Source organism: Rhincodon typus, unplaced genomic scaffold, assembly GCF_021869965.1.
Source record: "Rhincodon typus isolate 14 unplaced genomic scaffold, sRhiTyp1.1 hic_rhity00002671, whole genome shotgun sequence".
Taxonomy (NCBI): Eukaryota; Metazoa; Chordata; class Chondrichthyes; order Orectolobiformes; family Rhincodontidae; genus Rhincodon; species Rhincodon typus.
The window spans coordinates 7,267-21,961 of NW_025968309.1; the positions used below are offsets into that span (position 1 = coordinate 7,267).

The 14,695-nt window shown below is 38.6% G+C and overlaps 1 protein-coding gene across 1 annotated transcript; it reads right to left on the minus strand.

Moving 5' to 3' along the window:
- Positions 1-234: 234 nt before the first annotated feature.
- Positions 235-13,335, minus strand: LOC109919969 (cytochrome b-245 chaperone 1). The gene is made up of 7 exons (XM_048593326.1): positions 13,229-13,335; positions 11,077-11,228; positions 9,093-9,134; positions 7,795-7,868; positions 6,057-6,153; positions 3,944-4,088; positions 235-2,386 (listed from the first exon to the last, which is right to left on the minus strand). Exons 2-7 carry the CDS (start codon positions 11,162-11,164, stop codon positions 2,260-2,262), a joined length of 573 nt encoding a protein of 190 aa, XP_048449283.1. The 5' UTR covers positions 11,165-11,228; positions 13,229-13,335; the 3' UTR covers positions 235-2,259.
- Positions 13,336-14,695: the final 1,360 nt, after the last annotated feature.

A 14,695-nucleotide genomic window follows, 5' to 3' on the forward strand; every position in this document is an offset into this window, starting at 1 on the left:
TCCCTAGACACTATATGGGTAATTTAGCATGGCCGGTCCACCTAACCTGCCCATCTTTGGACTTCGGTAGAAATTGGAGTACCCAGTTGGAAACTCAAGCAAACACAGGGAAAATGTGCAAACTCCACACAGACAATCACCCAGGCTGGAATTGAACCCAGGTCCCTGGCACTGGGAGGCAGCATTGCTAACCACTGAGCCACCCACAAATAAATAAACTTGAGTCTGATAGGATCCTTACTGAGACAGCTTTATTAAAAAGTAACAGATATACACATTGGTTAATGAATGACAGTGAAAATAGCCAAGTGCTTTACAATGCAACTTGTTGTGGTGACTTTTTAGACATTTCTTTTCCATGCCAGGATTATTCACATGCATTGGCAAATAGTATGAAACATTTCTTTTATTATTGCAGCTTTTGCAATTCAATGAATTCAATCATATTTGATTGAAATTTTGGGAAATGAATCGCGTCCCAGCATCAAGTGGGTTTTTCATCCATCCCCAGCAAGCCAGAATACTGAGATATAGCTGTTCTGCCAGCATGCAAACTCAAGGGTCTAGGCCTGAAACGTCAGCCTTTCTGCTCCTATGATGCTGCTTGGCCTGCTGTGTTCATCCACCCCTGCACCTTGTTGTCTCGGATTCTCCAGCATCTGCAGTTCCTACTATCTCTGATTCAGTTTCAGAGTAGCTGGCTCCATTCCTCATTTTGTAGACTCCAGGTTTCCAATGACCTGAAAAACGTGACCCAAACTCTTACCTGCCAAATTCATACAGATTAATTTACCCCTCTCCCATCGTGAATGTAACCAATGTATACATACAATGTGAAACCTAATGTACATAGTCAAGATCATAACTCACATCTATGCCAAATGGATAGATTAGGCCTTTACTGACACTTGAGATTTATCAAATCAAGATTTCACTGTCTCCATCCCCTTCCCAAGGAGCAGATGTAATTTATAGTACATTTCATTTATTGTTTCTTCATGACACATGGCATTGCTGACAAAGTCAGCATTTATTGCCTGTGCCTAATTACCCTTTGAAAGTACTAATGAGCCACCTTCTTCATTTGCTGCAGTCCACAGGGTGTGGGTACACTTGCAACGTGCTCTTAGAGAGTTCCTGGATATTGATTCAGCGCCCATGCTGGAACAAATACATAAATCCACATCAGGATGATGTGGGGCTTTGAAGGGAATTTGTAAGTGGTGGTGTCCTTATGCGTTTGCTGGCCTTTTCCTTCTGGGTCGTGGAGATCACAGGTTTGGAAGGTGCTGCTGTGAACCTGTTGTACACACTGCTGCTACTGCATTGGTGTAGAGAATCAATGTTTAATGTTGTTGATGGGGTCCCAATTAACAAAACTGCTTTGTCTGGATGCTGTTAAGCTTTTTGAGCACTGGTGGAACTGCACTGATCAAGGGAGTGTTCTATCATGTTCCTGAATTGTGAATTGTATATGGTACACAGGCCATGGTGATGAGGTGCTCAGTGTAATATTGTCAGCCTCTAATCTTTTCAGCAGAAAACCATGAATAATCTGCCAACATCACATCTCTATGTCCCTTACAAAATTTAGTTACAGCTGGACAGGGTGTTCAGCATTGAAGCATGCTTTTACTTGTCTGTCCATCTCTCTTAAATATAGTAACCTCAAGACAATTGTGTACGAAACATATTTATCCAAACACACACTTTTTGATATACTACGAAAGCTCTCGGCTTTTAAACACTAATGACTCCTTGTCTATGTTTTTGGCTTTACTGAAATATACAAATAATCTGCACTTTTTCATTGCATTCTTTCATTTTATGCAAAATCAATTGAATAAATTCTGCTTTAGAAGAAAACACAAAGTGAATTGAAAAAGACAATAAACAGAAGACAGTTGTAAGGACAGTCACAACTGAAACAAAGGTTCTCCATTCAATATTTCTGACATAACTCGTTATTGTATTTTAAAGCTTTTTTTTGTGCATTTGATCAAAGTAGCATTCTGCCAAAGCAAGTGGGGGTTACATTAGCAACACAAAAACTAAAAATTATAGTGTCTTATTTCACCAGCAAAGAAGTTGGCATTGCAGCATGTAACTGAGAGCTGGACATTGCTTCCTGTGCAGTTTCACAACCAGTTTGTTTAAGGCTGATTCTTTAATGTTCCTTAAATGTTCAGATTTTAAAAGCCCTGTGTTTACTTTTGGTTGTATGCTTAATGTCCGCGAAATGTTTCCTGCTAGTAATCTTCAGTTCTTTTCATTATCACTGCCAGTGCCATCACTACTGTCTGGAGACAATCCCAGCTTATCTTCAAGGGATGGTTTGTTAAGGTTTAGAAAGTTAGTTATAAGTTGTGCTACAGCAGCAACGTCACTGTGAAAGGAAAGGAAAAGCGAGGCAAGTTAGAATTGCAGACATTGTCAAACAACACAACCCATTTTCCTCCTGTCTTCCACACCTGCATAATCTCAAATTCATATCACTACATAACATCAGCTTCAAGTCAGACATGTTGTAGATGGAGTCATTAATGGTCATCCTTCAAACGTGATTCGAGATTTACCTGATAAGGCAGTAAATTCTTTACTCTTTCCAATTTGCTTCAGCTTACATGGTATCAGTATCTATTCTTCAAAATAATTTTATGGCAATGCTTTGGAACACTGAATGAGCTAAAATGCTTGCTTTTCTTCCATTACCCGACCATTCTATGTTCATTTTCCTCTTGTAAAATCATTTTTGTGTGTCATCTTTGCCTCTTAGTTTCATGTTTTGCTTAAGAGGAAGAATGTGCAATTTGCAGCCAGATTTCTCAGGCCCTGCATTCAGATAAATGAGGCACAAGGACAACCTAAATTTTCTCCCCTTTTTCCTCTGATGAATGGAATTGGGAAGCACTTGGCTCCAGGCTGACAATTTCAGAATAATACAAAGATGTGAGTGATCGTGAAACCAGAACATCTTACTACTTTTTGGAAACATTTCTGAAATGATGCGTATTGAAAGATATAAACAGTTATATTTCTGTAGTTGTGACTTCAATCTTTTATTAAGTAACCAGTGCCAAAATGCCAATGGAATTTAATGGGGAACAACTGGATATATAAACAAAATTTTATTCTGCTCCCACCCCCAGCCCACATAGTAAAAACTTCAGATTTTACACTTGTTAGCTCATTGAACATTCAATGAAAGTAAAGCCATCATAGTCCAGAGGACCATAGGGCCACGCTGTCATTAGAGAGATGACTGGTGGTGGTTTAACCTGAGGGTCATCGTGCCTCAGGCAAGGTTGAGAAGACAGTATCTTCATGATGCAATTACATGATTAATAAAAATAGAAAGGACTAGTAAAGCTCAGCGTGTCTGACATCATTTCTCTCTCCATGTACTTTACCAAGCCTGCTCAGCACTTTCTGCCTTTATTTCAAATCTCAGCATGTACAGTATTTTATTCATATTTCCATTATTAGTGGTTGGCCGATGTATTTTTTGTCATAGTTTGCAGTCAGAACCAATGAGCAATGGTTAAAAATATGAACCGAAAGAACTGGGGTTGTTGCAAATCAGAAACCAAAAACCGAAATTGCTGCCAGACGGGCTGACATTTTTCAGCATCGATGCTATTGATACGTAGACACTATAAGTCGGGCAGTATACTACCCATCTGGTCTGTACCCTCGTGTATGGTCTTTTGTTCCACTCCTCTTCAGTTAACTCTCTTAGCATATCCTTCTATTCTTTTCTCCCTCAGGTGCTGATTTACCTTGCTTTAATATGAATCCAAACCAAATAGAGTTGTATCACTTCCACTTTGTCAGATTTTATAAAACATAAGATATATTTAAATTAGTCTCAGTGGACTATGTTCATCAGGTTGATATACATAAAGCAAAACAAATCTCAATAGTTAAAAGTTTAATTACTTACCTTCGATTACTTAACACTGCACTTTGGGTAATTGGGTGTGAAAACCCAGTCGCAAACCGCAGTACCACAAGGTATCCTTTTCCCAAATAGCGGACTCTCTCCTCCTCTACGGTAATGGCACGAATATGCTGAAGCTGTGCCACCACTATAAATGGAACACACAGTTATTCGAATGCTACTAGCAAAGCAAGTATTACACAAGATCATCAAACCAACATTGCATGAACACATTTTACAAGAAGAGAGAGGTGGTAGCACAACTCTATACCTGAAGATGTAGAAGCAGCGATGCAAAAATAGAACATATGAAAGCTATCCTGCAAGACTGTGGCCAACATAATCAGAATTCAGTTTTTTTTTAAATTCATTCATGAGGTGAATTTATCATTGGCTAGGCCAGCCGATCACTAATTGCTATGGAATTTATTGGTTTGCAAGGTCATTTCGGAGGGCAGTTAATAGCCAACCACATTGCTCTGAGTCTGGAGTCACATGTAGGCCAGCCCAAGTAAGGACAGCAAATTTCCTTCTCTACAGGACATTAGTGAACAGATAGGCCTTTATGATAATCAACAAGTAGGTATTTCATTGCCATTAAGCCAGTTTTTTTTAATTCAAGATTTTTGTTGAATTCAAATTTCACCATCCACCATGATGAATTTGAACCAATGTCCCCAAAACACTATAGCTTAGGGTTTTAGATTACTAGTCCAATCACATTGGTACTGTCTCTCTTTGTGTCTTACACAAACTCTCGAACGGACCAAAGACTGCCACTTACAGACCTGGAAAATGCATAATGTGGCTAAGTTTACACTGGAAAGGCAAAGTACCTCAAAAATGTGAACAAAGGGTTAGGGAAGCCATTTCACAATGTCACTATGCAACAGGTATAGCAGGGGGATTTTCCACTAACAGGAAGCTAACAATCCAAAAGATGTTCTGCCTACCACAAAATGGAATGATGTCATGTACGGAAGGTTCAGTGCCAGTGCGAAGCCAGCATGTAGGCTGTACTTCCTAATGACTGGTTGATTTAATGAAAATGGCATGCTTTTTCGTTTTTTTATGAAGGTAGTACACAGACCATACTCAACCACCCAGCTTGGCAAAGTCCAAAACAAAACATTAAGGGGGGGGTTCCAATTTATGAGCCTCCAATTTATGAACGCTCATAATTATGAACATGATCTCATACAGGGGTGTGATTTTAAAGATCAGACGTGTGAACATTTCCTGCACTTACAAATAGCACCTGTATATTGTCCTGCATTGTGGTCTGACATGCGTGCAAATTGACTTGCAAACAAACTCCAGAATGGAACCTGTTCACAACCCCAGGACTGCCTTATTGTTAGATATGATTCTGTGATCAGGTAGCACTTGCTGAGCAATCCCGAGTGTGTTAACAGCTACACTGACACCGAATATAAAATAATCTGTCAAGCTAATGTTGTCAAACATTTACACTTTTCAGAGGCAACATGAATCCATACACAGGGACCTGTTCTCTGCCGCAAAAAGAATATTTTCATGTCTGCACCTTTTTCAAATTACACGCAAGCTTGGTGAGCCTATCGCCCCTCATTTCTTTCCCATTGGAATACCTCAACAAATCTGTGTCAACTTGCCAATCAATCATCACCCTTTACTCCTGTAGCATAAATTGTTGTCACCATTTGAAATTTGGCATTCTTAAATTTATCCTGAAAGTACATGATAACAAATTTCAGCAACGTCTACCTTTTCAGCAATATTCATGCTCGGTACTATCAAGTGTCCACCTCTCTATGTTGCAGTGATATTATCATCTGCATGTGAAGTTTCATGTTAAGAAGCTAGCCTTTTCATTAAAGGCCAAATCTTTGCTTTAACCTTATTCCTAATCTGAGCTATGGTTGAGTTTGAAAATGTTGATTTGTTGATCTCAGCAAAACCATGTGATGGTGGCAATGTAGGAGGAATTAAAATTAATTTATAATTGGTAGAAAAGTAAATAATTATCCATCCCAGACAGTATGCTTTGGTTTAAGCTTTCTACCATCATGCTCACTATGGCCCCAAGTCAACCTGAATGTTTTTGTGATGGACGAAATACAAATTTACACTTCACCTTGTTCTTGACTTTTATTCCACATGGTCAATATCCTTGTATAAAGGTTAAAACTTTTAAGAACTGCATTCCCTTTATTCTTGTCAAATATGACTTCCTGAAAAACAGAAAAACTACCTTTCAATGACTGAAAATATATAACGCTTCAGATTACAGTCCTAATTCCTAACAATGTATAAGTGTTCCACAACATGATAATCTGTAATTCTCATTTCATAAATCAAAGTTTATAATGCTATGCCCAGAGTTTAATTTTCTTTGAGCTTTGTGGGTTATTTTAATGCAATATTAGAATACATAATCAGGAATTGTAAAAGCATTCATGCTTTTCATGTTTACTTGTTTGTTTCTTATCAATATGAAAGTAGCATTTCAACATCTACCATCTACTCCTAAATGTTAAGTTGGCAGACAGAAACCCAGTTGAGGGCTGGTAGAAGTTAAATGTTGGCCAACATTACTCAAGGAGGCAGACTCACAAAGGCTTAGACTTGAAATCACATTAGGGTTGTTTGGCCTTATGAATATGTCACCAATCCTGAAATGAACATTTTCCTCCTGTGAAATTCACAGAATCCTTACCGTGTGGAAGCAGGCCATTTGTCCCATCGAGTGCACGCCAACCCTCTGAAGAGCATCTCAGCGAGATGTACCACTGCTATCGAATCCCTGTAACCCTGCATTTCCCATGGCACATCCCTGGACACAATGGGCAATTTTAACAATGGCAATCCACCTAACCTTTCACATCCTTGGACTGTGGGAGGAAACTCATGCAGACATGGGGAGAATGTGCAAACTCCATACAGACAGTTGCCTGAGGGTAGAATCGAACTCGGATCCCTGGCACTGTGAGGCAGCAATGCTACCCACTGAGACACCACGCCACTTTTTAATTCAGCTAACAAAAAGTTAAATCCACACAGCACTCCAAGCTTTTGAATTTACGGATTGTTCCAGATAAAGATTCTGGCCAGGGGAGTTTCTCTTCTGTAATACATCCTGAGACTTTCTGACAGTTTTCAGCATTTGGGGATTGCTCACAAGGTCAGTATTGTTCCTCCATCCCTGGCTACTGAGAAGATGGGCTTCTGAACTAAGACTGGCTAGGTCACTTCAGAACACAATTACAAGAGAATTATGTTTTTCTAGGATTGTAATTACATACAGGTCAGACTGGATTAGGACAGGATGCCTTCCGTGAAGAAAATTAGTAAACCACTTTTTATCTCCCACAACATCGAACGGTGTTTAAATTGAATTCAGTTTTTCAAGCTGTGTAGAATTCAAACTCCTACTGTGTGGAATTTTAATCTGGATGTCTGGATTACTACGCCAGCAATACAGCGATACACCCCTATACACTGGTTAAAGAGATGGAGGAGTTAAGATTTTCCAATAACTATTCACAAATAATAACTTGGAATAGTTCAATGCATTTGAACCCAATGGGACTGACTGCCAGCACAGTAGCTATCAGCGAGGCGCACAACTTGAGGAAGCAGGAACAAGTTTGATGGACACCTCAAAAGTTGGGAAGTGATGTTGACACCGTGTTGGACTTCTACGGTGCAGCATTTCTTGAAACATTTTCAAAATGAATACTAAATACTTGATAACATTCTATAATTCACAAATCCACAAAGTAGCCAAATAAATCATTTATAAACATGGATTCATGCCGTTGTAATATCATTACTACCAAAAGCAAATTTTAAGTATGTAGCTACTTTCCTACCTCCCAGTCTTCCAAGTTTTGTACAGCCACAAATAAACAGCCCACAACATAGAACAACTTCCATCCCCAATTGTCTGAAAACAATAAGTACACAACTTTTATTAATTCACTCATAACTACCCTTCACTTATAATAACAATTCAGTCAAAAGTTCAGTCATAGCACCCTTATCGCCTTGATTTCACAATTGGTACACCAGCTGCAACTCATACTAATATATTTAAATTCATAAAACCTCATGTCTAGGTGCAGATCTGCGTTCATTCTTTAAATAATTCTATCTGATTTAGGCCAATATTCTTTGCAGGAGTCCTGGTCCCGTTTATACTGTTCAGCCATCATTTGGAGGGTCCAATATTAGTCCAGAGAGAGTCACCATCATTTTTTTACTTCCTGCTTTCTCTCTGTAGAAAGTTTCTTATCTCTAGTCCACCTCACTTGAAAATTAAATCAGTATCAGAAACTTCTGCACTACTGGTACACTGACCATTATGGCTAATTTTGACAACTGTAAACTATCTTCATGCTCGGCTGCAAATATATATTGTTATTATTTATAAACCCAGCAGACTCATTTTTTAAAGCTATTCAGAGACGGACAATTTAGCCCTTTCATTGCTTCATAATTCTTAAACTAGAGGTGGCAGGAGAGAAAATAAGTTTCAAAAAACTGCATCTTCCCAAGCAGTGATCAATTGATTTGTCCCACTGGCAATATTTTGACACCACATGTATGCAGTTTATCGTTTTTGTGATTATAATAAACTGCAAATTTGAGAATACAAGTGAGTTGAGATCATCCTGGACATGTGACTGAGTACATTAGACAATTTAGGCACAAGATATATCAGAAAAGCAGGTAAGTCAGAATGCTTACTTGAAAAGAACTTTCAAGATTTTCCTGCATTTAAATTAGTGGAAGAAAAATCAAATTAGGTCTTGCTCACCAAAGCCAAAGAAGTTTTCATATTAACTCATTAGAATTCCATTGTTCACTTCCTTCATTCCTGAATCCAATATTTTGAAATGCTTTCTTTGTAAAGCATCAGATTCCTTCCTGCTTTAGACTCCTTACTCATTTTTTCATATTTCTACATCTTTGTCTATTTTGCCTAAGCTTATGGCTTTAATTGTGTGAATTCGAACTAGTACATATGTGCATTGACCTAATCTTTCCAGGTTACTTTTGTTTAGAGATATTTCAACAATTTGCAATTTACACACATTTTTTAAAAATCAGTAAAAGGAGCTACAGCAATCAGAAGGATGCGGAACAATTGCACTCTGAATGTTCCTACCTGTACTATAGTAAGCAGCAGCTAAACCAATAGAACCAATTCCTACAGAAGAGAAACAAGAATTTCAGTATTAACTACTTTTATACAGCTCTGGTATTAGTGTCCTTAAGTAACTTACATTAAATCACCTAATTTTTCCTCATTACAGCCCAACATAAATTAATGTTTTGGAGCAAAATATCTCAAAAACACTCCCCACAATGAATTATATTTAAAATGTAGAGGGATATCTGGCATTTGCACTGTGCCAATAATATTCCACAATAAGACAATAACCAAATGATATGTTTTTTTACTTTAGTGATGGTATTAAGGAAGAAGCGTTGATCAGGATACCCAGAAAACTCTCCTCTTATTTGAGTAAGCGCATGAAACCCTTAATGTTCACCTAAACCACCAGAGGGTGAAAATCAGATTCTGGTTGAAATGTATTGTCGTCAACACAAACCAACAACACAGCACTGATTCATGTTGTGGATCTTAAGCCCATACACTTATAAAGCAGAAATGAGTGTGTCTACAATTAATTCAAAGAGGGATCTATGAACGTGGACCCCAAGATCCCTCTGTTCCTCCACACTGCCGAGAATCCTGCCATTAACCCTGTATTCTGCATTCAAATTCGACCTTCCAAAATGAATCACTTCATACTTTTCTGGGTTGAAGGAGACGATTCTGAGAGATAGTATTTATGATTATTTGAAAAAGCACAGTTTGATTAGAAATAGTCAGCATGGCTTTGTGAGGGGCAGGTCATGCCTCTCAAGCCTTATTGAATTATTTGAGGATGTGACAAAACACATCGATGAAGGTAGAGCAGTGGATGTGGTGTATATAGATTTTAGCAAGGCATTTCATAAGGTTCCACATGGTAGGCTCATTCAAAATGTAAGGAGGCATGGGATTAAGGAAAATTTGGCTGTCTGGATACAAAACTGGCTGTCCAATAGAAACAGAGGGTGATAGTAGATGGAAAGTATTCAGCCCGGAGCTCGGTGACCAGTGGTGTTCCGCAGGGATCTGTTCTGGGACCTCTGCTCTTTGTGATCTTTATAAATGACTTGGATGAGGAAGTGGAAGGGTGGATTGGTAAGTTTGCCGATGACTCGAAGGTTGGTGGAGTTGTAGACAGTATAGAGGGCTGTTGTAGGTTGCAACAGGACATTGACAGGATGCAGAGCTGGGCAAAGAAGTGGTAGATGGAATTCAACCCAGAAAAGTATGAAGTGAATCATTTTGGAAGGTCGAATTTGAATGCAGAATACAGGGTTAATGGCAGGATTCTCGGCAGTGTGGAGGAACAGAGGGATCTTGGGGTCCACGTCCAAAGATCCCTCAAAGTTGCTACCTAAGTTGATAGGGTTGTAAAGAAGGCATACGGTGTGTTGGCTTTCATTGGCAGGGAAATTGAGTTTAAAAGCCTCAAAGTTACGCTGCAGCTATATTAAACTCTGGTTAGACCACACTTGGAATATTGTGTTCAGTTCTGGTCATCCCATTGTAGGAAAGATGTGGAAGCTTTAGAGAGGGTGCAGAGGAGATTTACCAGGATGCTGCTTGGACTGGAGGGCAGGTCTTTTGAGGAAAGGTTGAGGGAGCTAGGGCTTTATTCATTGGAACGAAGAAGGATGAGAGGTGACTTGATAGAAATATACCAGATGATGGGAGGCATAGATAGAGTGGATAGTCAGAGACATTTTCCCAGGGCGGAAATGACTATTATGAGGGGGCATAATTTTAAGGTGATTGGAGGAAGGTATAGGGGAGATGTCTGAGGTAGGTTCTTTACACAGAGAGTGGTGGGCGTGAGGAATGTGCTGCCAGCAGTGGTAGTGGAGTCAGATAATTTAGAGACTTTTAAGCGACTCTTGGGTAGGCACATGGTGGATAGTAAAATGTAGGGTATGCAGGGTAGTTTGATCTTAGGAGGATAATAGGTCAGCACAACATTGTGGGCCGAAGGTCCTGTACTGTTAAAACTTACCAACTAACACAGACCAGGACCTAATACCAGGAGATCTTTTAAGATGAAGGATTGAATCTGTTTGCTCCTCAATGACCATGTATGCCATCTCTACGAAAAGCAGGACTCAGAAGTACTGACGACAAGTTTTCAAAAGATGCTTTCAAATGAATCTGCAATATGAAAATAAAATTACAGTGCAATGAATAATTAGAGAGAAAATATGATAAACACTAATTGCAATAAATGTTACATGACTTTGCAATAACAATTGACGTAACGTAACCTCTCTTACATTAGCAATATTAAATAATCCAAAATGTATTGCATTTTGGGAAATGGTTGTGAATGCTTCCAATAAGCCACTAATCTAACAGTTCATGAATTTAACATTATTCTGCACCTACCAGTAAATCCAGTTCTAAAACAAATTTTTTTTAAAAACTAATAGTTAGACAGAAAGCACATTGTACTAATACATCATATAGAATATGTAAAATAAAATTTCAATTCTCAAATCAATGCATTTTATCCCCTCCTGCAATACTTACAAATTATACAGCAGTCCTACTCGATGCTTTTACATTAATTTTCTACCATATCCAAACAGTGTCATTTTTATAGATAATGTTTATGTTACATTGAAGGAGCATTTCATGTCTACTACAAATGTATATGTCCAGCATGCTATTGAGAGGTATACAAGAGTGTTAATAAGTGACATTAATCAAGCAAGAAGATAACCTTATACTTTGATAAAATCTTACATTCATTAACACAATTTGCTTCTCTTCTTCATTTCTCCATCCAAATAATGAAGCAGCCTGAAATCAGATTCACTGACTGTACTAACAATCACATGTTTTATTTCTTGTACAGACTGACTCTCTGGTGTTTGGAACATTGTGCTTTATAGCTCTTTATAGAGGCACTAATGGATCTCCTGGCACGTTGCTCATCTCGACAAGTTATTTTTGTTTAAATAATGTTTCCCCTTCTGCAACATTTCAGTCTGATCACAAACATTTTCTGCACCCCTCATGTTATTTTGTTGTTTACAATCTTTCTGTCTCGCTCTTTGACTCCAACATGCTTTTTCTCATTCCTTCTGAATTTCTGTCTCTATTTCCTTTATTCTTCTCTGGAAGAATAGTAGGGAGGTAAATAATTGAATTATTTAACTAACTATTTGACTCTGCTGTTTCCAGTTAGAATGCTGTGGCATTTTGTGAATGTTGCTGCAAAGGAATTTTTCAGGAAATACATCCAAACACAAATGTTACTTTGCTTGATATCACTCTTGGATATTTCACAACTTATATGCATATATTTTATAGCACCTTCAATACAACAAAGCATACCAAAATGCTTCACAGAGCATGATGAATTTAAATCCAACATTGAACAACGAGGTTAACTTGGTCAAAGACCATGTTTGTAAGGAGCATCTTTAAGGAGGAAAGCAAGGTAGAGAGATTAAGTAGGGAGCTCCAAATCTAGGGCCCAGGCAGCTGAAGGCACAGACAACAATGGTGGAGTAATTAAAAATTGTGGATGTTCAATAGGCTAGAATTAGAGGTGCACAGATCTTTCAGGAGATGTGGAATCAGTGTAGATCAGTGCATAAGCGATGATGGTGGACAGAAAAGGATATGGGCAGCAGGGACTTGGATAGCCTCAAGTTTACAGAAGGTTGAATTTAGGACGCTGTTCACATAGTCAGGTCTTGAGGCACATTTTAGGGTTGTAGCAGCAGATGACTGAAGCAGGGTGGAACAGTGATGGCAAGAATACGTGGCCCTGTGCTCATCTCACGGCAAGTATAACACTAAGGTTCTAAACAACACAGGCAGTTGCTGGGAAGAGGGATAAAGTCAGTAGCCAGAAAAAAAAGTGTTTGTTGTGGACACCAAAGACAACAGCTTCAGTCTTCTTGGCAATTAATAGGATGAAATTCTGCTCATTAGATAAGCAGCCTCTTGAGGTGAAGCTGTGTGTTGTCGGCATACATGTGAAAACTAATGCAATACTTGTGGATGATGCCACTGAGGGGCAACGTGTAGATGATAAATGGAAGGGGGACAAGTTAGGAATGGGAAGGGGAGCCAATGTGGGTTAAAATCTTGATATGATTGGATTGATAAGAAAGGAAACCAAGCAAAACGAATCTCACCCAGCTGGCCAGCCCAGTGGAGAAGCCTCGGAGAAGGATGGTGAGGTGAATAATATCAAAAGCTGCAGACAGGTGGGGAAGGACAAAGAACAATAGTGTATCTTTGTCGCAGTCACATAGGATGTCATTGGTCTTCGTGGCTGTGGCAGGAGTGGAAGTCTAATGGGAAGGAATCAAACATAGACTTTTGATAAAGATGTAGAAAGAATTAGGAGGTGACAACAAGTTCAAAAACTTAAGAGAGAAGTTGATGATGGAGCAGTAACTGACAAGGATAGTGGGGTCAAGCACTGGCTTTGAGGAGAGAGATGATGACAGCAGATTTGAAGTGTGAAGGACAATATCTGAAAGAGAATTGTTGATAATAAGTGTTAACATGGAACCAGAATTGGAAGTTGGGTGGACAGTAGTTTAGTGGCAATAGGGACAAGAGTGGGACTCTTGGACAAAATGAGCTTTGAGAGGACATTTTGGGTGATAGTTTAAAAAAAAGAAAATTATACCTGTTTAGGGTTAGGGTGGGGTGAGCTTTAGAAAAAGCTGGGCCTGGTGAACTTGGGGCAAGAAGGGAAGTTGCACAGGCAGCTGATCAAATTGTTTCAATCTTAGTGGAAACGGCGTGTATAATAGACATTTTTGTCACTGAGTGCTCCGCACACTTAGGAGATAAGACAAGATAGGGTGAGGGGTTCTAAAAAGATGGTGTGCAGTAATGAAAAGATACAGCAATCATGCCAACTAATTCATTTGAAAAGTTTCTTTTATTATTTTTCTGTTAATTTTACCTAACACGATGAGCACAATTTCATGCAAGATATAGTACATTGTTTTCTGTCAGTTACTGAAGTTCCAGTTGGTGCAATGCGATGCTCCTAATTGTCATGTGCCTCAATTTAGGTTTACTATCTTAAGTTGTACAATTAAGTTTAAACATACAATTGTCAAATAAATTGGTCAACAGCTTTAATTTTTTGTAGAAGAATTTCCAGTATTCATTGTTAGCTTTCCATCAATACAAAGGCATAAGTAGACTAATAAAGGGCTTGAATAATTTCCTTTATGTTTAGTGACTGGCTGCAGTTATTGTGAGCACTACTGCATTAAGTCCATATCTTCTATCTCATCAGTCAAAAACTCCCGGTGTAAAGAATAAAATACATTTGCTCATTCTTCAGTTGGCAAGGGTTTTGGTTTGTTTAAACATTGAAGCCTAGAAGCTAATGTTGGTGATATTAGGAGATAGGCATTTAACATGTTTATACAATATGTCTTGCAGAGGCTATAAATAGTTTAAAATGAAGGTGTTGATGCTTACATTATAGTGAAGGATGAGGAAATCTTATACCAATACAGCAAGAATTCATTTGCTAATATTGGCAATATTAATTGGTTAGGCCACTTTTGGAACACTGCATTCAATTCTGGTCTCCCTGCTATAGGAAGGATGTTGTGAAACTTAAAAGCATT